Here is a 27,380-nt window from a genome sequence, read left to right as displayed (position 1 = left end):
CTTTTTATATATCGAGGTCTTCGGTTTTGTGGGTGAGGGGCGGGGAGGGTGAAGGTCAGAATCGCTCATTTTTGTGTCTTCCTATTTCCTACCTTTGCCCCATTAGCTCGTCTCTCTTTATTTTGTTTTGTTTTGTTTTGGTTTGGTTCTGCGTCTCTTCCAAGTGTCTCATTGTATTGTAGTCTTTTTCTGGCATCCCTTTTATTCATCTCATTGTGTCCCGTTCCCCTTTTTTGCGTCTCCTCGCGTGTTTCACTGTACTCGTTGTTCATCTTTACATCATCACCTGACTCCTTTTGCTGTGTTTCTGTCACCTTCTTCATTCTCCTCTACATCACTTCTCTACCGTCGCTGTTTTTCGATCATGTTTCCTTTTTTTTTCAGCACTCCGTATGTTATTCTATTAGGTCCTTTTCTATCTCCCTTCTTTCTATCTCATCCTTTATTTTATCTTCCTTATCTATTCATGTATTTCTTCCACCCCTCCACGCTTCTTCACGCCTCCCTTCTCTCATCGTATTTTGTTCAGCTTCCTATGTTCTCATCGCTCTGTCTTCCCTTCATCATCTTATCTCCACCGCTCTGTCTCTCCTCCATCTCCTCATCTCTTCATTTCTCTCTCTTTCGTTCATCTCATCTCCTCACCACTCTATCTATCTCCTTATCTCCTCACTGCTCTATATTCCCTTCATCTCCTTATTTCCGTACCTCTCTTCATCCACTTCCTTCATCTCCACATTTAATCACACGTTTCTCTGTTCTCTCTCCTCAGGATGTTTCGGGACGCAGACGTGGAACCAGGAACCGAGCAGAACCGAGGTCAACCCTGAGGGGAACGTGGTGCTGGCCTGCAAGGTGTACAACAAGCAGGGCACGTGTTCCTGGCAGAAGGATGGCAAGGTGAGATCATAACCTACCTTCACTTTACCTGGCTAGAAGTTCTCTTAATTTTGTACCGCTCATAGAGTTTCGTTTATGTGTGTTAAGGTGTGTGTCAGCCTTCTCTTAATTCTGTGCTAGTCCTTTAGTTTTGTTTATACCTATAGTCTGACAACATAAATCTAAGCGTGTTTGTAAGCTGAGTGCTGATTGGCTACTGTTATGGCTTCCAAGTTTTCTTTAACCTCTGTTTGTGTTTATCTCACGCAGCATCTTCTGCTAATCTGCACTGTGCTTACGAACACGCTTAGTTTTATGTTGTCAGCTTGGGTCAGACTTAAGTGAACGAACTATAGTGACCTGGTACTTGTCAAACTTGCCTAAATTACGTGCCAGTTATATTGTTTCGTTTATGCTTGCTACCTCTCAAACTTCTTCAAATTCTACGTCTTTATATAAGTTTCGTTTAGACTTGGTGCGTGTCAAACTTCTCTTAATTCTTCGTCATTCAGATTATTTCGTTTATACTTCTGTTGCGTGTCAAATAAAAATTGTTAACGTATATGAACGATAGATGTCATTGGTAAGAGTAGTAGTAAAGACTGTATTATTTAAAGCCATCATATTTTCATTCCATTCATATCACTTGCTCAGGATATGTGTCAAACAGAGGCAGATAACGTAAAGGTATATTAAAACTAGATAGACATCATACGTAGGAACAGCAGTAAAAGTTATATGATTTAAAGCTGCGTATCTCTATTTTACATTCGTGCTTTTAGTTTATACATGTACCAGTGTGTGTTATATTGAACTACACAGCGGAGAAGTACATGAAAGACAGGTATTGGACATGTATTGCTATTGTCATGAGGCGAGTATGGTGTCGAAGTACAGCCAACCTCTCTCTCCCTCCCTTACTCGCATATATTCCTGCTCCCTTTCATGACTTTTTTGGCCCGTGTGATAGTGTGTCAAACAAGGCAGACTGGATGGGAGTTGTATATGAGAGTCAGATGTTAGAGGTATATTGGTATTGTGACGAGTGTTATAATATGTCGAGAAACAGGAGACTTTTTGCTCATTCATGTTACTCATCATCCCCGCCTTCCCTACCCCCGCCCCCCTCGTCATGACCTTCAGCCCACCCCCCTCAAAATGTATACGCCTCCCCTTGTCAACGAGTCTTATTTAAAGGGGAAACTACCTTAAAACTACCATCCCAGGAAAATTGTGTGGCCTTAAAACTACCATCCCAGGAAAATTGTATGGCCAGAGAAACACACACACACACACACACACACACACACACACACACACACACACACACATACGCATACCCACGCACCCGGACCTTAATTAAAACCGAAAAAAAAATAACAGGGGTACACATTTAGAGTTGAAACATTATTTGATGAGGAAAATACCTTACTCATCCTTCCGTACAGTTATCATAGGGGTCAGGAAAGCATGCACCCCCTATCCCCCCTATCCCCCGCCCCCCCACCCCTCCCATCCACACATACTGCTAGATGAAAAAAACAGCGGAACACATTTAGCGTTGGTACGTTATACACGAGCATTGCATACGTGGCTCTGCGCTCATGGCTACAGCGTCACGTGCATGTTTTAGCCCCGCCATCACGAAAGGCGTACCGTCAACCCTGTATGAACGGTAATGCTGTGAGTTTATATTTTACACGAGAGACAGGCAGATAGACAGATAGACAGACAGAGAGGAAGAAAAAGAAGAAAAAAAGAAGAGGCTTAACGTAGAGTGCAAACATGAAGGTAAAACATACATACAGACAGACAGGTAGACAGACAGACAGACAGATAGATAGACAGACAGACAGACAGACAGATAGACAGAGACAGAAAAAGAGAGGAAGAAGGAGAGAAACGGAAAAGAACCTGAAAGTGGAAACATGAAAGTAAAACGAGACAGACGGACAGACAGACAGGAAGAAAGAAAAAAGAAGAGGCTTAACGTTGAGTGCAGACAGGGAGGTAAAACATACATACATACAGACAGACAGACAGGAAGAGAGGTATGTCACGTGTCCCGACCGCAGGTGACAGCACAGGTAAAAAAACAGACGGACGGGTTGACACAGGAATAGACAGAAGTAGTAATGTAACCTCGATTTCCTTTCGCCTGGGGATTCATTAGTCAATTAGGTGCCCTGCTGAGGTGTTAGCAGGTGGCAGGTGAGGGATTAGAGGTTTTATTATCTTTCTCTCTCTCTCTCTCTCTCTCTCTCTCTCTCTCTCTCTCTCTCTCTCTCTCTCTCTCTCTCTCTCTCTCTCTCTCTCTCTCAAAACTCGTAAAAACTGAGTCCTTTAAAGAGGATAATGGAAAATGCCAAAAGAGACATACCAGTTAAGTTCCAAAGGCCACTTGATGCTCCTGTTAGCGAAGTCTGTCTGTCTGTTGATTGTTCGTAAATAAAGGAGTGAGAAAGTGTCAAGGGGAACCTTTTTAATTATTTTTTTTGTTATTTGTTGAGTGTGGAAGGGAGCACTCACTAATTCAGTTACCAATCGCTTTCACGTCTCCATTTCACCCAGATACTGTTTGTGTTGTTTTAGTCTAATTAACGTAGTGGTGGTGGTAATGGTGTTGTCGGTGATGGGGGTAGTAGTAATGGTGATCCTGGTGATAGTGGTAGTAGTAGTAGTAGTAGTAGTAGTATACGCGATGAAGTATGAGTGGTGAGGATGAGTCAGATAAAGGTGTGTTGGCTGTAGGATAGAAGGAGTGTCGATAGCAGTGGGTGTAGTGATGGTGGTGAGGGATCCTACATTTCCTACGATAGTGGAGTACGCGTTGAAGCTACCTGGAGGATATGAACCAGGTAAAGGTGAGTGTTGATAGTAGGATAGAAGGACCGTCAGAGGATAGTAGGAGTGGTGATAGTTGTGGCTTTAATGATGGCGATATTGGATCCTACATTTCTTAGAGTAGTGGAATACGCGGAGGAGGTTCCCGATGGAGGTGGGCCAGGTAGCGGCGGGGCGTCTGCCAAAACCATGGAGCCACGCGTGACTAGCGGACGCCCGAGCCAGTGAGGGATGCGGCGGCGTCAGGCTGGCGGCGACGCTGAGGGACGGGGGGAGGACACAAGGCTCTGAGAAAGGCTATGTATAGGATGTGTGTTAGTCTCTATAAGGGGGTCACAAAGTACATGTAGAAAGACAGATAGACAGACAAAGACGGACAAACAGACGGCAGATAGGCACACGACACACAAACAGACAAATATATGTTGACAGGTATTAGATTGGAAGGGTATATGTATCCAGAGTGTTTTCTGGGATATATATTTTGTTACGGGATAGAGAAAATACTTTAGAGAATTATAAACGCTTAATTAACCATCATGTTCAAGGAAATACCTTTTAGACAGGATATTGTGCTATTTGTGTTCGAGGTAAAGGGAAATTTGATATATTATCGACGAGTAACATTCCGTATATTCTATAAGAGGAAAAGTAATTGGGTCAGGAATACAATGATGGAAACGGTTAATATTTTGTCATGAAAGAATGTCTCTGAAGAGTGAAAAAAAAAGATATCCATTGTAAAGAAAATTTGCGAAAGATATTAAAAAAGTAACATTGCAAAAAACGTCAATTCTTCCAGTACTCGGAAAGAAAAGCGACAGCGAACGTGAAAGCGCCGCAGGAGAAATTAAATAGCGATGGCAGCGGAATACATGGCACTCGTGTCGTGTGCATAGAGAACGTGTGGCATATAAAATATACATTACCATTCACAAAATATATAGCGGGAAGGTGAGGTGTGCGGATGACGTGACTGCAGTAATAATGGCCGTGGGGAAATATAGAGAATGAGACTTGTAGATTACTCATTAAAATTTACCATAAAGCGAGGTAGTTATAGGCATAGACTGGGTGTAACAAGATCAGTTGTGTCAGAAGTAAAAACGTAGTCTCTAGTTATAAAGAAAATAACATTAAAAAGAAAGCAATAGATCATCCATTATGACTTACCTTTTACAGAAATATAAGGGCCGAAAATGCGGTGTTACAAGATCAAAAACGTCAAGAAGTTAAGGCGTAAAACGTTTTAAAAAGTAAACGAATAGGGGGAAAAGAAACTAAATTGCATTGATATTTTCCAAGACCATAGAAGGAGGGTTAAAATACATCGCAAAATAAGTATAGTGTCGCAGGTGATATATTAATTTCTAAGACAAGCAAACGATATCGAAGAGGACGCTGCATGTTCAAATTTACCTTCAGTGGACACGGTTAGGCCGAAAAAAAAAGTGTATTAGGTTACGGTGCAGGAAGAACGGCCGTAGAAATTAAGTCACTGGTAAATGTGTTAATTACTGAAAAAGAATGACCTTATGAGTTAATTAAGCATATAAAATAAAAATAAAATGTAACCTCCTCCACATATCACATTCCTTCATAAGCAGACGCAGAGTGGCAAATAGACGAGGCAATAAGCCCAATAGTGTCGGAATTAAAGACGAAGACCAGTTTAAAAAAAGACAGAAAGTGTGTTAATTAAGCGGGAAATGGAGAGCAAAAAAAATGTTCGAGGCAGGTGAGTGGGCAGGTATGTTTTCCGGGCGCGTTGAGGGTTGACACCTTTGTAGGACATTCCCTGAAACACCCTCGTCGCCTCGTCCCACTCGGCTGTTAAGTGACGCCCGGGAGATTTTTTGTTGGAATGTGGGGAGCCTCCCTGAATTTCGCGAATCTGAATAACTGGCGAATACAGATACCGACATTTTACTGGACGGTACGTGGTATTCTCTCTCTCTCTCTCTCTCTCTCTCTCTCTCTCTCTCTCTCTCTCTCTCTCTCTCTCTCTCTCTCTCTCTCTCTCTCATCTTTTAATTTCCTCTCCTTTCCTTTCTTTCCTTTCCTTTCCTTTCATTTTTTCCTCTTTTCTCCACTTCCTCTCCTTTTTTTCTCATTATTCCCTTTTTTTCCTTTTTTTTCCTTTTCTCCTCTCCTTTCTCTTTCTGTTTCTTCTTTTCCCCTCACTCACTCACTCACTCATTCGCTCACTCACTCACTCACTCTCTCAGACCCACTCCCTCTCTCCTCTCGTCCACATCCTCCTCCCGAGCAGCGCAAGAGTCAATGTTTGGTTATACTTCTGAACATGAAAATTAATATCCTTGCCTAGTTTTTTTGCGTCCATCCCGAGGCGAGTATTGGCGGCCGTTCAGTCAGGCTTCGTTAATTGGCGCGCCCGGACGGTAAATAAATAAACAGATGAATGAGTGAAGGAATGATAAAAAGTCAAGAGAGTGAGAGAGAGTTTAAGAGAGAGAGTGTAAGAGAGAGAGTTTAAGTTAGAGTTTAAAAGAGACAAAAAGTTTAAGAATGTGAGTGAGAGAGAGAAAGCAGAGAGAAGAAAAAATGAGAAGAGAGAAAATGATATAAACAAGGAATAAAGGAAGATAATAATAAAATAAAGATGGACTGTAGAGGGAAAAAAGGAAAGGAGAGGAAAGGAAATAAAGAGAGATAAGATGAGAGAGAGAACAGAAGAAAAAATGAAAGGAAAAAGAGTATAATAATGAGAAATAAAGATTGGGTGGAGAAAATAGGAAAAAATAAAAGGAAATGAAAGGAAAGGAGAAGAGAGGAGAGGAAATTAAATGAGATAAGATGAGAGAGAGAGAGAGAGAGAGAGAGAGAGAGAGAGAGAGAGAGAGAGAGAGAGAGAATCCACCATCCCCGCCCAGCCATCAGGAGAATTCGTCATTTTTTATCAGTTCGGTTCGGGATAATTACACTTGCATTGACTCACTCCTCATTTACTCGCCCGATCTTTTTTTTAATTTCTTTTTCGTTCATACTTTTTTTGTTGCCCTCCTGTCAGTAGTTCCATTCCCCAACGCCCAGTCCTCTCCCCCCTTCCATCCCCCTCCACACCCGCGTACCAGATGTTGCTAGTATGATGCTCAGAAAATAAAAAGATGCAAGGGAAGTGAAAACAATTATGAGATCACGCTTAATAACGGAAATATCTCTAGACACGAGGTAAAGATAAGAAGTAGAATGATAAGAGTGATGAGTATTTGTATTTTCCATTGATTATGCCTTGATGAAAACAGATGAAAATGAGTGAAATAGGAAGTGATTGAGTGTTTTTGTATTTTCTATCGTATGCCTTGATGAAAATGAGTGAAATAGTAAGGGTGATTGAGTATATTTGTATTTTCCATTGAGTATGCCTTTATGAAAACAGATGAAAATGAGTGAAATAGTTAGAGTGATTGAGTGTTTTTGTATTTTCTATTGAGTATGCCTTCTTGAGGGGAGGTGAAAAAGAGTAAGCAGGGGAGTAATAGGAGTACCAGAGTGTATTTGTATTATTTATCTTTTCTATCTCCTATGATTTGATGAGAGCAGAATAAACAGCGTCTTGATGGGGAGTTTGAACAAATTATGACCTACTTACTCTAAATGATATCCTAAACACACTAAATCAATTTTGAAGAAGGGCCTTGGTGGAATATATACGGAGGTGATAATTTATTTTTTTCTTTCTTCCTTTCTCTCTTCACTTCTACATTTCTTCTTTTATGAGCGCGTGCATTTCGTTTTAACGTCGTAACGAGATGTTTTACGTGGAGAATGTTAGTGTTTATCTCAACATCATCGAAGTATGTTGAAAATGGAAATGATATACGTTCGTGTGTGTGTGTGTGTGTGTGTGTGTGTGTGTGTGTGTGTGTGTGTGTGTGTGTGTGTGTGTGTGTGTTTAATACCTGGAACTTAAAGAGACTAAAGAAGTAAAAGGGTGACCAGGAATGTCTAGGAAAGGTTAGGTTGAATAATTTAATGGAGATACCTCTCTCTCTCTCTCTTGCTTCCTCTCCTCCTCCTCCTTCCCTTGGACAAGGTGTAATACCTGATCTGTCTCCCGTGCCAGGGTCACGGTGACGCCTCTGGGCAGCAGCAGTAGTGGATTGGACTGCAGACAGAGGATCTCCTTATGAGACAATAGCTGGAGTTCCAGGGTTCTAGTTAGCTGGACCGTGCCCTAGTTATTTAGGCCTTCGGTGTAGAGGAGTGTGGCGACCTCTTCGGTGTGAGCTCCCCGTCCCTCCCCTCTAACGACGGAACTCCCATTCCTCGTAAGGTCTATCAGGTCTGCTGTTGTTTGTTCTTCCTCTGTGTTCATTTGTGTTGTGTTCCTCCTCCTCCTCCTCCTCCTCCTCCTCCTCCTCCTCCCATAATTCATCCACCATTATGGGGCGTAAATACTAAAATACACCAGCTGTAATTTTTAATCCCGCCGTCATTACAAACTCCATTTTTTTATGATAATTCGGTTTTGTTTATTCATTAAGAGATTTCGGAAAAGAATTTGTGATTTTATTGAGGATTATTGGGGGGAAAATAACGTAAGCTCCTGCCTGTTTTTTGGCCCGTGTTATTTTAATGATTACAAGCGCAGTACATTTTTATTATTTTATTTTTTTGTCGTACGTGGACGGTGTGATTTTTTTTTTTGTCAGTGTGTGTGTGTGTGTGTGTGTGTAAGAGAGAGAGAGAGAGAGAGAGAGAGAGAGAGAGAGAGAGAGAGAGAGAGAGAGAGAGAGAGAGAGAGAGAGAGAGAGACCGCCATATGTACACGACTCATAAACGTTTGCAAAAGAAATCTAAATATCCTTTCTTTCCTTCACATATCACTGGCGAGGGACACAACAATAACACCTCCAGAAAAATATTAATCACGAAAAAAATAAAACCAAACTTCAAGGATTTATTTTTCATCGACTTTCTGGTCATACTTCACTTTTTTTTCTTCTTTTACAGAGAGAGACATTTTCCGCGTTTTTAGTGTGTGCTTTATTTCGCGTCCAGAGCTGCTGCTACACGCTGGCGCTGTCGTAACGCGAATTCTTTATATTTTTGCTTGTTTGTGTGGAAGCCTGGTGACGGCAGATACAGAGAGAGAGGGAGAGGGAGAGAGAGAGGGAGGGGGTTGCAGACAGACACTGACAAACAAACAGACTACAAAAAACCGGGTCAAGGGCAACAAAAATTATATATAAAAAAATAAAATAGAAGAGGTTGAGTTTTAAATTAGAAAGCCCTCGCCGATTCATCTTTAACCCAGAAAAGTGCGTACAAAATCATTAATAATATAAGAATGGTACTGAAATAAAGATAAGAGAGAGAGAGAGAGAGAGAGAGAGAGAGAGAGAGAGAGAGAGAGAGAGAGAGAGAGAGATTAAATAACATGAAGAACTCGTCCTCCTCTTCCTTGTTCTCTCCTTCTTAAAACTTACTCCTTTCATCTTCTTCCTCCTTTCCTCCACCCTTCCTTTCTTCCCTCCAATCTTCCCTCCCTCTACCCCTATCCCCTCTTTCCTCCCCCTCTCCCTCATTCACCCCTATCCCCTCTTCCAACCCTCTCTCCCTCCTCCATTTCTATCCCCTCTTTCCTCCATCTCTCCCTCCCTCCCTCCCTCCCTCGGCTTTTCTTCCTCCCGTTACCTCCACTGTAAGTCGTAAGTCCGGCTCATCCCTCCTGTTTGTCAGCCTGTGGGGGGTGGGGGGGAGAAAGGAGGGAGGGAAGAAAAGGGAGAGAAAACCAGGTAGAGTAGAAGTGAGGGGCCCCAGGGGAAAGGGAGAGAAAATTTGGCTGCTTAGGAGGAAAAATTTACCTTGCGATTTTTTGGGGTTTTATTTAGTTGTTTTTTTTTCTTGTTCTTGTTTTTTTGTCTTCATTTCTTTCTTGATATTTTTTTATATTCTTTTCATTTAGTTGTTTTTCTCATTTTCTTATTTTTTTCCATTTTTTTCCTTGTCATTTTTATCATTCTCTTGTTTTCTGTCTTTCTCTCTTTTTTTTTCGTCCTTATCAATGCAATTTCCTCTTTTATTTAATTATTATTTTCTTGTTCCTGTTTTTTTTTTGTCCTTTCCATTTATATTTTATCCATTTTTTCCTCTTCATTTTTATTCGTATTCGTGTTTCCTTTCTTTCGTATATTTTTCTTGTCCTTATCTGTGCAATTTCCTCTTTTATTTGATTATTATTTTCTTGTTCCTGTTTTTTTGTCCTTTTCATATATATTTTATCCATTTTTTCCTCTTCATTTTTGTTCGTTTTTGTATTTCCTTTCTTTCACATATTTTTCTCGTCCTTATCTGTGCAATTTCCTCTTTTATTTGATTATTATTTTCTTGTTCCTGTTTTTTTCTCCTTTTCATATATATTTTATCCATTTTTTCCTCTTCATTTTTATTCGTTTTTGTATTTCCTTTCTTTCATATATTTTTCTCGCCCTTATCTGTGCAATTTCCTCTTTTATTTAATTATTATTTTCTTGTTCCTGTTTTTTTCTCCTTTTCATATATATTTTATCCATTTTTTCCTCTTCATTTTTATTCGTTTTTGTATTTCCTTTCTTTCATATATTTTTTCTCGTCCTTATCTGTGCAATTTCCTCTTTCCCTCATCTTTTATTTACTCCCTTCCTTTATTAGCTTTTCCTCGCGTCATCTCTTCCTCGTTCCTTCTGATTTATTTGACCGCTTCTCCCTTCAACACTTTTCCTCGTTTCGTTTCCTGCGTTCATTAATCCATTTTCTCGTTAACCACTTCCTTTATCAGCCTCGCTCTTCGTTCTTTCTTTCGCTGATTGATTGATTTCTCCTCCGGGACCATTCTCTCTCTCTCTCTCTCTCTCTCTCTCTCTCTCTCTCTCTCTCTCTCTCTCTCGCTCTCGCTCTCACTCACTCACACACACACACACACACACACACACACAGGAAGCCAAATGACTCATGGCCTTTAAGTTGTACATAGAAGGAGACTAACTAGATACCCCTGACTCACATATCGATTGACTGACTCACACAACGACTGACTGACATACTTACAAAACTGACTCACTACGACCAATACAAGAACTGACTGACCCCCAAAATAACTCGCATCACAACTGACTGACTTATCGATTGACTGACATACGACCAAGTGACTCACCTTACGAGCACCGTTGCCAGATTGTCGTACTCAGAGCATAGTATTTACCGGTTTCTGACGCCTAACTATTGCCAAGGAACATCAGGATCTAACTCATTTAACGATAACTATAAATGAGTTTCGTTAGTGGAGCCCAGAAGACAGTTTTGGGGGCAGGAAGTCGGGAAGTATAAGCGGCTGAGTACGACAATCTGGCACCGTTGCTTACGACTGACTCACCTTATGGAAGACTCACCTATACGACTTACTCACCGAAAAACTTTAAAGCAAAACTCGCGAGGACACTGAAATGTTTACTCAGCGCGACACAGACTAGAATGGCCGTGATATTTCGGTGGCCTTTCCAACCCTTGAATAATTGAAAGACAGTCCGAGAAATAGAATGGTATAAAAATTCTTTCTAGTTCATCCTTCTGATATTTTGTCCCTTTAACTTCATATAATAAAGTTCTCACTTTTTTCTTCTCTTTTTTGAGCTGCCAAGATTGGATTTGGCTGAGAATTTGTGTTTAAAAATGGCGTTTGATGTATCTTTCTTTCTTTCTTGCAATATAAAAAAAAAATAATGTAAAGGTTAAGAAAAGAAAAGTTAGATTAAAGGTAAGAATCAAGTGCATATGTTTTATTTATATTTTGGAGAAACTGATAAAACTAGTAAAAACACGTCAATCCATATTTTATGACACTTTTTACATGCATTTTTTTTTAAGTCAGTATAGATGAACTTACCAAACCAAAACAAAAATACGAAAGGTTACTATATATATTTTTTTTTCTTGGACAGCCTCGAGACACCAATAAAACTTCGAAATAATCAGGTGGAAATAAAAGAAAAAGCAATATCGTTCACTGTGTTCATTTTCTTTTTCTTTTTTCTTTATCTCTTTCTCTTTCTAGTCTCAGTCTTGTTTTCTGCCTTCTCTTTTTCACTCCACCTTTTGCTCTGCGTTCCTACTCCTCCTGCAACACTTTCCTCCTGTTTTCTCGCGCTGTTGGAAAGTTTGGCTTCGGTACAGATTTTTTTATTTCATTTCGTGGAGTAAACTCGAAAATTAAATCCAGTGCTAAGTAGAATTTCCAAAACTTTATATGAAACGAGAGAGAGAGAGAGAGAGAGAGAGAGAGAGAGAGAGAGAGAGAAACGTAAAATAGATATTAAAACGAAAAAAATGCGTATATATAAAATTAACTCTGTAAAAACTGTGGGATCAGCTCAACAAAAGTTCAAATGTTAAGCGAATCATTTGGGTCAGTAATTGCTTTCCCTGATAAAAAAAAAAAAAAATTTTAAAAATCCGAGAGGCGAGGAGGCAAAATAAAAGTGAGAGGAAATAGAAAAAAACTCTAGAAAGGAAATTAAAGTCACGCCTGGCTAAAAAAAAAAGCCTAAAGAAACAAAGAAAAGGGAAATTAATGGAAAAAATTATATGATTCTAGGAAAAGGAAAATTACAGAGACCCGGAAAATATTAATGCAGTAGTTATTTGTCATTGCTGTTGTTATTGTTGTTGTTGTTGTTGCTGTTGCCCCCGTTGTTGTTGTTGTTGTTGTTGTTGCTGTTGCCCTCGTTGTTGTTGTTGTTGTTGTTGCTGTTGCCCTCGTTGTTGTTGTTGTTGTTGTTGTTGTTGTTGCTGTTGCCCTCGTTGTTGTTGTTGTTGTTGTTGTTGCTGTTGCCCTCGTTGTTGTTGTTGTTAGTGAAAAAAAAATATTACCATGGTTGATATGATTTCTTTCGGCCTCGGATTGTTAGTCGTAAGCGTGATGAAAAATGAATATATTAATGAAGACTAAACTACGGTTGATGAATAAGTTAAAGAGAGACGAAGCGAGAGAAGCAACTTTTGTTTTTTTTTTTTTTCATTATTGCTCATTTTTGTCATTATTACCGTCATAGAGAAGCGAGAAAATCGACACAACAATATACTTTATTTTTAACTTTTTTTATTGGGTTTCATTTTATTGGCACTATCAACAGCACTTATAATCACCATCATCATCATCACTATTACTAACTATTATCTATTATCATTTTATTATTATTATTATTACTACTACTATTATTATGTGTCCAACTTTATCCGCCTTTTTCTATGCAGTAACGCTTTCCATTCCGTCTATATATTTTTCCTCCTCCTTCAAGATTTACGATGGCTTCCCTTTAACATTATTCACCATTTACCTGCCAATTTTTAAGCCGGAAAATGAGAGGAAGCTGCAAATACACAACAATAATTTTGGGCCGAATATATGCAGGACGGGACTGCGAATATGTGTTCACTACCTGTTCGCCGGCACTCGTTCGTTGCGCGGCACGAACTCGAGTCGCTGGGAACCCATTTTGTGTATCATTCCGCCTGTTTTGATATATTTTTGTTTCACCTTCATCTCTGCGTTCTACGTTCAGCCTCCTCTTTCTCGTGTTTGTCCTTTCTTCCTCTCTCTGTCTCTGTTTGTCTGTGTCTTTGTCTGTGTGTCTCGCTGGCTGGCTGGGTTTCTCTCTCTCTCTCTCTCTCTCTCTCTCTCTCTCTCTCTCTCTCTCTCTCTCTCTCTCTCTCTCTCTCTCTCTCTCTCTCTCTCTCTCTCTCTCTCTCTCTCTCTCTCTTTTCCCCACCCGCCTGCCTCCTTCCTCCCCCCCCCCCCTCCCCCCCCGCCCCCGCTCCCCCAGCCTCCATCGCGACCCACAACTCCCTGTGACAAATATTCCAATTAACAGCAGCAAAAATTAGGCCATGATAGAGCCTCTACGTAATTATTCCAATTTTTGCTCCTCTGCATCAAAGCAATGTACAGGCGGCGTCTGCGTATTTATGCAGCTTAGCCGAAGTCATTGTTGTCATTTGCAGTAACGGCAGCAGTACCATCTCGATAATTAATATGGTGGGAATTATTATTGTCATTATTATTATTTTATTATTATTATTATTATTATTATTATTATTATTATTATTATTATTATTATTATTATTATTATTAGTGTTATTATTATTATCCTTATTATTTTCACCGTCATTACCATCATCACCGCCACCATCACCGCCATCGCACACCATCGCCGTCGTCGTCGCCGTCAGCTCGGCCTCACAACTTTAATATAATAGTATTCCCCTTACATCCTGTTCCAGCGTTTTCCATGAAGGACTTTTCCGTAGTATATAAATTTTAAACCCTGTAAAATACATATATATATATATATATATATATATATATATATATATATATATATATATATATATATATATATATATATATATATATATATATATATCATTCGGTCTAAGGTTGAATTGTATGTGTGTTTTGGCGACAGTCGCAGCAAGGTAATATTCTCTCCTCGCGCTCCCTCTCCCTGTTTGTTTCCACTCCGGCGGCTCCTCAATCTTGGCGGGAACGTTCGTGCGCGGAATAAAACTTCCTCCCATACTCCTTCCTCCACGTCTCCTTCCTCCTCCTTGCGCAAAATTTGCAACTTATCTTCGCAGGGTCCTCAGCAGCGGGACGGGGGATATTTATGCGGAGATACGGCTTCCCTTCCCCGTAACTCCACATCACCTCCGCGATGGATCCCACGGCGGCGGAAAATGCCCAAGTGACGAGAGTAGCGCGCGGGAACAACTTTATTAAATATCCCCCGCCTACGAGCAAGGGAGAAAAACGGGGAAAAAAAAAATTAATGCAAAATAGGAACGAAAAAAAAAAAAGAAACCCTAAAATAAACATCCCTTACCTTCACGTCTCTCCCCAAGTAACGTTCCTCCTTTCCTTCGTCCACAGCCGCAGGGGATGTTCGTGGGCAAGTACGAGTGGTCGGGGGACAGGGAGGCCGGCGACTGCTCCATCAGGATCCTGGACGCCGGCGAGGTGGACGACGGGGAGTGGGAGTGTCAAGTGACCGCCTCCGCCTTCGCCGCCCACGACGCCCTCACCTCCAGGATTGCTCAGCTGATTGTCAGAGGTGAGAAAGAAAGGGAAAGGGAAATAGATAGATAGATAGAGAGAGATAGATGGATAGATAGATAAAACAGATGAATGGATAGATAAAGAGATAGTTAGATGAATGGAAAGATATGTAGGTGGATGAATGGATGGATAGATAGATATTTAGAAAGATTAATAGATAGAGAGAGAGAGAACTGGAAAGGTAGGGTAAGTAAAATGAGATTGATGAGGTGTGTATGGAAGAGGGGAATGGGAGAGGAGACGAGGAAAGGGGAGATGGCTACATAGAGTGGGTGAGAGCGAGGGGGGGTGAGGGGGGCGAGAGGGGTGAATGGGCGTCGTTTTGATTGATGAGTGACTCGCTTTGGTTCCGATGGGGTGATGAACATAATGTAAGAGTGATGATGATTGATGAATGGAGTGACGAGATACACTTATTCCCCCGCGTGTGTGTGTGTGTGTGTGTGTGCGTGTGTGTACGTACATATACTCTGCTCCGGAATAATTACACGGCTGAAATGAACGCTGTAGAGCACACCTTTTCATGTACCTGGCATTTTTACCGTGAACTAATTATCATTATAACAGGTAATATTTTTTTTGTATGCGGAAGCCTCATAAAGGAATACACACACACACACCTACACACACATTTATACATATATTTTTTTACAACAAAGGAGACAGCTCAAGGGCACACAAAAAGGAAACAATAATAAAAAAAAAAAAGCCCGCTGCTCGCTGCTCCTACAAAAAAAAAAAATCAAAAGGGTTGGCCGAAAGTGAGGTCAATTTTGGGAGAGGTGTCCTGATATGAAGGTGTGTGTGTGTGTGTGTGTGTGTGTGTGTGTGTGTGTGTGTGTGTGTGTGTGTGTGTGTGTGTGTTCCTTTACCTCTTCCTTTTCTTTGATGGTTTTTAATTCTCCACGTGTCTGTCTGTCCCCCAGTGGCCCCCTTACACCCCATGCTGGAGGTGGATTCGCAGCAGGTGACGCCCATGCAAAACTTTACTGTCGTGGAGAATCGCCAAGCCAACATCAAGTGTCTCTCTAGATACGGAAACCCTCCTGCTGAGATTAAGTGGTTCATAGGTAAGGCGAACACCTGTACAGCATCAATAGACTCACCTGTTCACCTGTCTGTTTTGCCCCTGTTTAAATACCTGTATACCATTGGCGAAATTAAGGGGTTTATTGGTAAGGCAAACACCTGTACAGCATTATTATACACACCTGTTCACCTGTCTGTATTTCACCTGTTTAAACACCTGTATATACCATTGGCGAAATTAAGTGTGTTTTTTTTATGTAAGTTAAACACCTGTATAATTTAAATATATACAGGTGTCCTTCCTTTCTCTTTTCTTTTTTTCCTTTCTTCCTTCACTCATTCATTTATCTCCTCCTTCATGTCATTGTTTGCTTTTTCTTTCTATTTTTTTCCTTCCTTGATTGTCCTCACTTCAACACCTGTGCTCCGTTGTTCTGTCCATCTGTCCATATTTTTTTACGTTTATTTTGGTTATCTTTTTATTTTCTATCTTCTCTTATATTTAAACCTCCGTCTCTCCAGTTTCTCTTACCCATCCTTCTCTCCTTTGCGTCCATGTATCCATTTGTCTCCTTCTCCCTCAATCTCTCCCTTCATCTCTTCTCTCATGTTTCTCATCAATTCGCTCTTCCCTTCCAGCTCATTTCCCCTTTCCTCCCCCCACGGTAAACCTCACCCCACTTCCTCCTCTAATCCTTCGCTTCCATCCTTTTATCCGCACCTTTCCACCACTTCCTCCTCCCATCCTTCTTATCGATCTTCAACGTGGCAAACAACCCATTATCTAAAGTGAATATTAAAAATGCTTTTGTTGGGGGTACTTAATAATTTGCTAAAGAGTATACATATTTGTTTGTGGTGATGGGTACACTCCAAAGGGTAAATACAAGATGTGAAAAAAATCCTCATTATGCTGCTCCAGTGAAGTATAAACAGTAGATCAGAGTTTCATCTCATTTTAATTCAGAATGTCTTGATAACTCCATCTTGAAAGCATTTAAGCCGTAGGAAGGAAGAATGCGAGTAGATTAACGATGTGTATTTTGATGCATAGGTATATGTATATGCTTGTGAATATTGTATGTGTTAGGGAACGAGGAAATCTCTTTATATATAAGTGTTTCTGTGTCACATATCGAGGATACTCAAGAATCTGTATCCGAGTCTGTTTTCTGTGTCTCAGCGAATCACAGAGCCGTTTTACTAAACATTTCGTCGCCCAAGTTCACATATTTGACAAGGCTTTCGTAGGAGTTTGGGGCATTTCCAGTAGTAGTTTTATGACCCTGGTAGTAGTTTGACCCTTCTTCTGTACCATGAACCAAAAGAAACACTCTTTGGAACCCTATTGATCCCCTCTTTGACCTTTAGAAATAGCTGATGTGAGAAACGAGAGTATCTTATAATACCGACTACAGTCTTTACGAGCCTATCCTTGTTCCCGTGTGCCAGGTGACCAGGAGCTGCCGTCCCACGAGTACGGGCAGACCAACGTGACGGAGGTGGACAAGCATAAGACGTGGATGGCCGTGTCAGTGCTGCAACACACCTTCTCCAAGGCCGACCACAACATGCCCCTGCGCTGCAAGGCCTTTCACCAGGCCTACCAGTCGCGCTCCCAGTCCATCGATGTGCTCATGGATGTACAATGTAAGTATTGAGAGAGTGTGTGTGTGTGTGTGTGTGTGTGTGTGAGAGAGAGAGAGAGAGAGAGAGAGAGTGAGTTAGACAGACAGACAGACATGGCACACACACACACACACACACACACACACACACACACACACACACACACACACACACACACAGGCCGAACCAACCACCCAGCCGACCGACGGACATCCAGACAGACGGACAGATTGCTTTTTATTTATATTTTCTTAATCATGAGCAGAAAATTGCAGGTGATATGATGACTTGTGAAACAGGTAAGCGGATGAAAGGTGTTGAGCGTCGGCGTCTGCTAATGATGGTCGCTGAGCCGTTGACCTCATTACGTGTATTATGCAAGCGTGAAGCAACACAAACTCTGCAAATATTCTCTATACACTAATAATAAGCTCGGGGGATTACGTGATATTTTGCTTTGATTAAAAAAAAATCCCTCTCTCTTCCTGAAGCCGCTCTACCTTTTCCTAGTAAGCTTATCCTGCTCTTCCTCTTCCTCGTAACTAACTTTCCCTTCCCTTTCCCTACTATTCTTACTGATAACTTCTTCTCCGCCTCTTTCTCTTCCCGATAGCCAGTTTTCGTTCTTACCTCTTCCCTTTTTCTCCTACAAGTAGCTTAGTCTCTTCCCCTTTCCCTCTTAACGTTAACAAAATTTTTACCCTCACCTTACCAAGCCTTAAAAACGGCCTACAGTGGGCCATAGTAATTCCTTTCTTCTGCCCAAATGTGCTCCCTTCCCATTACCCATTTTTTTTTATATATATATATATAGGACTATTTTTTCCCCCTCCTTACTTTATTTCTATATCTATGACAATGTTTACCCACTGCCCTTAATACCTTCGCCATCCCGTTCTCTCAGCCATAATTTCCCTCCCCCGTCCCTCGTCTTTACCCTCTTTTCGTAGTACAAGTCGACCCTTTCACGTTCTCGAGAGCAAGGTCTTCAAAGGGCGTGGCGTGACCCAGTACCATGTGGCGGGACTGTTCCTACTGGGTCGCCGTCGCTAACGAACATAAGGAAGCGATATAATGCAGCAAATAAATCTGACCCTCCGTTTTTGGAATTTGTCTATTGTACACTTTTTTCAGGAGCAGCGGCAGTTGACATTTCTTTTTGTCTTTTTTTTTATATTATTCTTTTGCCTTTGAGCTGCTTCCTTTCCTATAAAAAAGAGTAAAAAGAAGACTAGGCCATTTTAACTGGAGTCTTGAGTAAACGAAAACAGGGTCATCTCAAGAGTCGTTTGAAGACCATTGCTCGTGTCTCCCCCTCCCCCCTATCCCCATTAACCCTGCCCCCCCTCCCTCGTTCCCCCAGATGCTCCCACGGTCACGCTCGAGGGCGCCCCCACCGAGGATATCGAAGAGGGTGTGGACGATGTGCTTCTTCGCTGTCTCGTGGATTCGAACCCTGGTGCCAATGTTGTGTGGAAGGTGAGTGTGCCAATAGGAAGTGTGGGTGTTGTTATCGTTATTTTTTTTTTCTCCTATCGTAGTATTAGAAGTAGTGATTGTAGAAGTAGTAATTGTACATGTATTTCTTATTATTTTTTTGTGTGTGTTTGTTTCCGTATAATTCTAACCTCCTTCATTATTTATTTCATTCTTATTTTCATTCCACTTCTTTCTTTCTCAATATTTCTCTCCTTATTCATTCTTTCCTTCATTCTTTTACTTTTTCTTTGACTTCCTTTTCTTTCTCAGTTATTCTATTGCCTTTCTCCTTCCTAATTAGCTGGGTTCTCTTTTTAGTGAGGTCATTCATTATCTCGAGCGTGACGTATGGTTAATAAGCGCCGGGAGTTATTTTAATTATGTTTGTCTTCTCTGTTTAAACGCTGAAGTAAAATGAGGAGCTAACACAAAAACAAGCGAACAGAGTAATTTAAGTAAGCATTACCCCATAAGTCATTCCTACACGCTACTTCCCTCTATATAGTGTTCTCTTTTTGTTAACTTTTATGTATCTATTTATTTACTCTATTAATAGTTTCCCCTAAAAAATCTCAACCCGTTTTCCTTCGTTATTTTTTTTCTCGTATTTTCTCCTGCATGTCTCTCTTTGTTCCTCCTTACTTTATTCTTTCTGTGCCTGTGTTTATACGTTTCTCTGTTATAATATGCTTTCCTGTCTTCTTTTTTTTCTTTCCCTCTTTCTTTCTTTCCAACTTTCTTTTGCCGTTTCAATCTCCGTTCTGTCATTTCTTTATTTTCCCTCTTTTTTTTCTTTCCTCTCCTTCTTTTCTTTTTCTTTCCAGCTCAAAAGACTTTTTTCACTCCTCGTTCCGTCATTCCTTTTTGTCCTTGCTCTATTTTTCCTTTCTTCCTTCCTTCCTTCCTTCATTCATTCATTCAGTTCTTCCTTCATGCCACTGTTAGCCGTTTCTTTCTGTTTTTTTTTCCCATTTTTCCTTTCATTTATGCACTCTTCCTTCCTTCCTATTTGTGGGTTCTCTCTCTCTCTCTCTCTCTCTCTCTCTCTCTCTCTCTCTCTCTCTCTCTCTCTCTCTCTCTCTCTCTCTCTCTCTCTCTCTCTCTCTCTCTCTCTCTCTCTCTCTCTCTCTCTCTCTCTCTCTCTCTCTCTCTCTCTCTCTCTCTCTCTCTCTCTCTTCGAGCCCCGTCCCCCGTTTTCTAAATTTCTTGGTGGCTGAACGGAACATGATTGGCGAGGAAGGAAATACGTTGTCAATTTCAGAAGCCGGCTCATGTGATTCTCTGTTTTGTTTCTTTTTCTTTTTCTCTCTTCCTTTCTTTTCAACTTATCTCTCTTTTGCTGCTGTCTTCGTTTCGTCGTTGCGTTTTCTCCCTCTCTCTCTCTCACTTTTTTCTTTTTCTTTCCCTTATTTTATTTATTTCCAACTCTCTCTTCTCCAATATCCGTTCCGTCATTTTCTTCTTTTCTCTTCATTTTGATCTCATTAACATTTCATATTTTTTTCCTGCCTTCATTGATTCATATATGCTTTCCACTCCTTCCTTCCTTCCTGTCATTTTGTTAACTATATAGAATGTGTAGAACAAGTAGCAGTATGGGAAGCAGTTATAAGGGAAAGTTGGGAGATGAAAAAGGAGGAGGAGGAGGACGAGGAGGAACAAGGAGAGGAAGAGTCAGGTAGATCGCCTCACACACTCACTTCTTGCCTTGTTCTCGTATATCGCAGGTCAACGGACAACCCGACGTGTTCAGCTTCCGCCCCGAGGTCCGCTTCAGCCCCGCCACTCGCAAACACTCGGGCACGTACTCCTGTGAGGCGAGGAACCCAGTGGGCGGATCCGAACCCATCTCCGTCAACATCGATGTCAAATGTGAGTACTGAGACACAAAGCCTTTAGTATGATTAGCTAGGTGCGCAGGTGAGAATCAGGTGACTGGTGGCGCTCAGGTGTTGGTGTGGTGCCGGCGCCGTGGTAGTAAATTATCGTTGTGGTGTTGATGCAATAATGGAGCATAATTACCCTTTTTCCAGCGTTTCATTAAGGGCTTTGCATTTTTACATCAGGCTGCACTGAGCGTAATTGATGAGTAATACATGTAATTGCTTTTTAACGTGTCGCGTAATGATGCAGAGTCAATTATTTGGTGAATCGTTGCATCGGTAAGTAATCACCACCACCATCACCACCATCACCATCAACAACACTGACACAGACACCTACTCACACTACCACACACAAAAAAAAATATCACACCACCAACAAAAGCAATGACAATACCAGCACCACCATCACCACCACCAACATCACCTCTACCACCGCCTGTTAATACCCTCCCCCCCCTGTCACCTGTCGCCCCCAGACCGCCCCCACGTCATCCAGGCCGGCCCCGCCCCTGTCGTCACCGCCACCCTCCACAATCACACGCTGCTGGAGTGCACCGCCGAGGCCAACCCGCCCCCGCGCTACAAGTGGATCCAGGTGAGTGCCGAGCCGTTACCTGCCGCCCCCCCACTGGTATGTCCTCGTCACCGTGCCAGATTGTCGTACTCAGAGCATAGTATTTACCGGTTTCTGACGCCTAACTATTGCCAAGAAACATCAGGATCTAACTCTTTTAACGATAACTATAACTGAGTTTCGCTATTGGAGCCCTGAAGACAGTTGTGGGGTAGGAAGTCGGAAAATATAAGCGGCTGAGTACGACAATCTAGCAACGTTGGTCCTCGTTAGTAACCCAGGGCTGTCTGTAGTGTTAAGCGGCTATGTCATTTCTTCATCTCTTTTTCTTGAAGGTTCTGGTACTCTCTGCCTTTCATTATTTTTCCTTTATTTTCTTCTCATACTCTGTCAGTCAAATGCAGGTTTACTATATACTGTCAGTGATCCATGGTTGCCGACAGTTTCTTTAGCTCTTTATCCTTTCACTTGTAAATTCCTCCAAACTTTGCCTACCGATGTTTGTTTTCGTCATTACGCTTTCAGACATTCAACAGGCGAGTAACTCAAGTTTTTACGAGGTTTTGTAGTCACCCTTATCTTTTTAGTGGCATAGTTCAGTCGTTTTCTTTCTATTTTCATTTCCATTAAGAAAGTCAACGAAATAAGCAAGATCTTTGTTTTCGTCATTACGCTTTCAGAAATTCAACAGGCGAGTAACTCAAGTTTTTACGAGGTTTTGTTGTCACCCTTATCTTTTTAGCGGCACAGTTCAGTCGTTTTCTTTCTATTTTCATTTCCATTAAGAAAGTCAACAAAATAATCAAAAGGAGTGTCTTGGCAAAGTAGAGGTGATATCCGTCTTTCACCTCACATAATATCCTGCCTAGTCTGTATATCGTTTTTTTATTCTCTTTCTCTCGTAAAACTGGAGACTTCATCTTGTTTAGAGTCGCTGTAGGAGGGACGAGACAAGGAAGCGTAGGTAGTGTAGGGGTAAGATGTGTCTGGAGGGAGATGGCTGGAGACGCGCTGGCGGGGCTCCGGATAAGAGGCAGCAAGTAACGGAGTGGGTCACTGGTGCAGACGAACAGATCACCAAACTTATTTCTTTAGTGCCGATGCTCTCCCAGACTCTCGGCGGGAAGAGGAAGGAAAATAACAAGAAAAGCCAGAAGAGAGAGAGAGAACGAGAGGCGTCAGCGTGATCTTATTTTATACAATCCGTCAGTTCAATTCTTACGTTCATTTCCACATCGATACTCTTTTACTTAACGGGTCAGGTCCATTCTTACGTTCATTTCCACTTACATACTATTTTATACAACACGTCAGTTCAATTACTACGCTCATTTCCACTTCGATACTATTTTACACAACACGTCAGCTCGATTCTTACGTTCGTCTCCTCTTCGTTCCTATTTCATACAACACGTCAGCTCAATTCTTACGTTCGTCTCCTCTTCGTTCCTATTTCATACAACACGTCAGCTCAATTCTTACTTTCGTTTTCTTAATTTTTCTTTTCATTTTCGTTTCCTTTCTTCGTTACTGTTTTATGCAACTTCCGAGAGGCTCACATCACGGTCTCCAGGAAGCGAGGGAGGAGAATGGCACCAGTCTGTACTCAGAACCCCTGAAGAGATGTCACGGCTTTCTCGGAACACGCTATTGATTGTTATTCAAGTCAGTGCTCTCTTAAAAGGTCGCCCGCTGACTCATGATGTTGACTTATTCTGCCTCATCTCACACGGTTAGATGTCCGCTTTGATCGTCGTCTGGTTTGTTTGTTAGTCTTTTATGTGATTAATTCCTTCACGTTCTCCTGTTTCGCTTTTTCGTCTTGATTTAAGCTCTAGTATAAGGCTTTTGGTGAGCATTCTAAAGTATATTTTTTTTAGTGTTTGTATATGTGCTATAATATCTTTCTTTATAATAGTGTGACATTTTTCTAAGTTCACGCCTCTTTGAACTCAACCGATTGCCAACCCCGATGTACTCATTCCCTGTTTCTCCTTCTCCTTCTTATCAACTCATCTTTTCTTTTTCTCCGGCTCATCCTTCTCCTATTCATCATTCCACTCTCTCTTCATTCTATTCCTCCTTCCTTTTTCTCTTCATTTCAATTTCTACTGCTTTCCCTTCTAATTCATTCTCCTTCTCACCAATATTTTTCTCTCATTTGCTAATACTAATACTGATACAATGCTCGTTTTCCAGATAATGTAACAAATTTCACTGTACAAAATGCCCTTCCCTATCTCTCTCATCCTCCAACTTTTGTCACCTTCCTCCTCTTCCTCTTCTCTCTCTCCCCATCTCTGTTGACTCCTCGTTTGGCTGACCTTCCAACCCTCCCACCAACAGACGATACCAGACACGCAGGAGGAGAAGATTCGTGGCCACAACGGAACACTGCTGCTGGAGGACGTCATGTATGAGCACCAGGGGGAGTACGTGTGCGTGGCCTCGTCCTTCCTACACGGCCAGGAAGTGGAAGACCGGAGCCAACCCATCATCGTTGAGGTCGTAGGCAAGTACCCCTTAAAATTATCCACGTTTTCTATGGATACTGTGGAGCAGGATATCGTTTTCTATGCCGTTTAGTGTTTTAAGTGATTTTTTTGTTATTGTTGTTGTTATTGGGGTAGTTTTTAATTATGTTTTGGGAGATATTAGTGTTTTGATTGTTATTTCGTATAGGGCTGGATTTTTTTGTTATTGTTGTTATTGGGGTAGTTTTTAATGATGTGTTGGGAGATATTAGTGTTTTGATTGTTATCTCGTATGGGACTGGCTTTTTCCTCCTTCCTACCCCATGTTATGCCCCGTACTACTCTCCCATCTCCCTTCCCATCCTTTTTTCCTAGTCCTCCTCTTCCCCTCCTCCCCCTTCTCCTCCTCCTCCCCCCGCAGTCTGACGTGGTTGGGGAGGTCATCTGTGCCCAACGATATTTCTGAGTTATTAACGAGGTTGTTCAGAAATACGACCAGAAATGGGGCGAAAATACGTCCAAACCTCCTCCTCCTTCCGTTCCGCCCTTCCCGTGTCTGTTCCATCCCTCATCTCTCTCTCTCTCTCTCTCTCTCTCTCTCTCTCTCTCTCTCTCTCTCTCTCTCTCATTTTTCCTCATAATAACTCACACACAGGATTTTACCGTACTCTCCCTCCTTTCCTCTCTCCGTCTCTCTTTCCCTTCCGCCCTCCTTACCCTTGTCCTTCCCTCCCTCCCTCACATTCAGACGTCTGGAATCACTCTTCTCCACTGCATCTTCCGCCGCTAGACTCGTAAGATTCCCGAGATACTTGGCACGTCGTGGAAGATGAGGAGTAGAAGCTTACGGTCTCGGAGAAGGAGTGTTAAGTGCGGCGCTTCCTGCACGGACTCAACACTGGCTCAGAACCGCGGGACACAAACTTAAACCTCCTTGACTTGTCGAAAAGAGCACTTATTTTTATTCAGTCTCTGGCTAATGTATCTCGTGCAAACCGGCTTGAAGGAGAAGGAGTTTGGTAGGAAGCGAAGACTCATTTTCTCAGACATTTCAGGACTTCCACCCACATTTGACTGACGAGGCTTTGGTAGGAGTTAGTGGTGGTATCTCCATGGGTAGTTTTGTGAGTCTAGTGGTGGTTTGACAAGGCTTCTGCACCATGAATGTGAAGAAAACTCATAGGGACCTAACACCATCTTTGTTGACTTCGGGAATTTTTGTTTTGAGAGCCGAATGTGTAAGGATACGGACATGTGTCAGACCCGTAGGAGGTGTACGTATTTCCATGGGTAGTTTTATGAGTCTAGTGGTGAATTGACAAGTCCTCTGCACCATGAATGTGAAGTAAACTCATAAGAACGCAATTAATCGCCTTTGTGGGCTTGAGACCCGAAAGTTTCAGAATACGAGCATGTCAGACCCACCAGGAGACCACCACGCATGTAGGTCACTTTATTGTCAGACCACGCCATCTATGTCAGAACGGTAACGGGTTTAGTGTAAAAAAGCTGAAACCTGAAACTCCAGCCCGAGACATTAAAAATTACACTCCACTATCTCTCTCCTATACCTTTTCTTTGCCATTCTTTTTTTTCCTTTTCGTTTTTTTATTCTATTTTCCTTCTGCTCTATTGTATACTCTCTTCTATAATCTCTTCTTCTTCTATACTCGTCTATACTCTTCCATACTCTCTTCCTCCTCTCTTCTATACTCTCTTCTTCTTCTCTTCAATACTCTTCTATACTTTTCTATACTCTAGTCTTCTATACTCTCTTCTTCTTCTCTTCTATACTCTCTTCTTCAGTACTCTCTTCTATTCTATACTCTCTTCCTTCTGCTCTTCTTCTATTTTTTCCTTTTCACATTTTCATTCTATTTTCCTTCTGTTCTCCTTTCCCACACGTTCTCTTTGCCCTCCCCTCCTTGACCCTTCCTTTCTCCATGGACTATTTTTTCCATTTTGCTGTAGGTGTTCGCTTCTTTCGGGAAAACAAAAAACACAAGAGTTAAAATAAAACAATTTGCGTTACGGGGAAAAAACAAGGATAAAAGAAAGGTTTTGCGCGGGTGATGAAAACAATAAAAAAAAACCGGCGGATAGAGAGAGATAGAAACAACAACAGGGCCCGTAGCACAAAGGCCTGCACCACCACCGCCACCACCACCACCTCCACCACCTCCACCTCCACGAAACCTCCGCCAGTAGATACGTCCTCGGGTTAAGGGGCTGGTGGTCTGTCTGTCTGTCCGTCTGTCTGTCTGCCTGTTCTCTCTTTCACTCCCTCTTTATGTCTGTATATCTATCTATCCATTTATCCGTCTGTCTATCGCCCTAGCTAGAATGAGGGTTGAGGCTACATTCTGCAGTACTTATCGGTCCGTCTGTCTGTCTGTTTCATACTCTCTATCTATCTGTCTATCTATCGTCCTAGCTAGAATGAGGGTTGAGGCTACATTCTACATATCGGTCCGTCTGTCTGTTGAGGCTACATTCTACATATCGGTCCGTCTGTCTGTCCGTCTGTCTCTCTGTTTCATGCTCTCTATCTATCTGTCTATCTATCGTCCTAGCTAGAATGAGGGTTGAGGCTACCATTAACACATTCACGTCGCTCTAGTCTATATATTTTACTGTCTATGTCGCTACCCACGGTCAATAAACTAAGAAGAAAAGTCTAAGGGTCGCCTCCTGCATGTTTCCTTACCGAGTCAACACAGGCACGTGGGGCAAATACTCTCCTCAGCGTTCATTTGATTTGTGTTCAGCCGCACTTCCCTTCCCCTCGCTGTCCCCTCTCGTCCCCGGAATCGATGGAGTATCAGAGAATAAAACATGGCACCATTTATCTCTGACGTGCGGTATAGGCCTTCGATTTGTCTCTATTCTCTGAGGTGTACTGTGGCCTTGTGTACCTGGCTATACCTGACTTTTGCTTCCAGGTATAAAGAAAGACACCGTTCAAATAACTACACTGTGCTTTTTCCTTTTCCTCCTCCTTGAGTCATCGGTATAAAGTTTATGATTCTTACGTGTCTTGCATAAAACTTTCCTACTCGCTGCTGGGAGTGAGTGGAAGGAAATTAAGGAGGGACAGAGAGAAGAGGAAATCAAGAGGAATGCGATAAACGAAGGGAGGGAAGGAGAGGGAGAGAGAGGGAGGGAGGGAGGGAGAGAAGAGCAGAAATGTGAGTAATCTTGTTGATCGCTACTGGTCTACAACATCCTCCACGGTCTCGTCTTACGGCCATTGTTCCTTCCCTCTCTCTCACCCTCCCTCCCTCTCTCCCTTCCTCCCTCCCTCTACTGACCCCTCCAGTTCCTCCGTCTTAAATATTCCTCCTCCCTCTCGTAAAGTGTTCCGTCCCTCCCTAACTCGTCACCTCCCTCCCTTCCTCCCTCCATCACTCTTTTCCTGCCTGTTCCACTTATAGATACACTTTTTCACGCTCCTCCTCCTCTTCCTCCTC

The 27,380-nt window shown here is 41.9% G+C and overlaps 1 protein-coding gene across 2 annotated transcripts in view; it reads left to right on the top strand.

The window, feature by feature from the left end:
* The first annotated feature begins 771 nt into the window (after positions 1-771).
* Positions 772-27,380, top strand: part of LOC126981461 (hemicentin-2-like) — a 58,468-nt gene continuing 31,859 nt past the window's right edge. For both annotated transcript variants that reach the window (XM_050832523.1, XM_050832522.1), the window contains exons 1-8: positions 772-900; positions 14,654-14,834; positions 15,766-15,909; positions 17,321-17,518; positions 18,861-18,976; positions 20,704-20,848; positions 21,339-21,457; positions 23,783-23,948. In XM_050832523.1, coding sequence (XP_050688480.1) covers positions 14,663-14,834; positions 15,766-15,909; positions 17,321-17,518; positions 18,861-18,976; positions 20,704-20,848; positions 21,339-21,457; positions 23,783-23,948 — 1,060 coding nt within the window. In that variant the 5' untranslated portion in view covers positions 772-900; positions 14,654-14,662. The remainder of the gene's footprint in view (positions 901-14,653; positions 14,835-15,765; positions 15,910-17,320; positions 17,519-18,860; positions 18,977-20,703; positions 20,849-21,338; positions 21,458-23,782; positions 23,949-27,380) is intronic.

The sequence above is a fragment of the Eriocheir sinensis genome, chromosome 48 (genome assembly GCF_024679095.1).
Source record: "Eriocheir sinensis breed Jianghai 21 chromosome 48, ASM2467909v1, whole genome shotgun sequence".
Taxonomy (NCBI): domain Eukaryota; kingdom Metazoa; phylum Arthropoda; class Malacostraca; order Decapoda; family Varunidae; genus Eriocheir; species Eriocheir sinensis.
The sequence above is the reverse complement of the archived record's forward strand: the minus strand, read 5'-3'. Positions and strand labels throughout refer to the sequence as shown.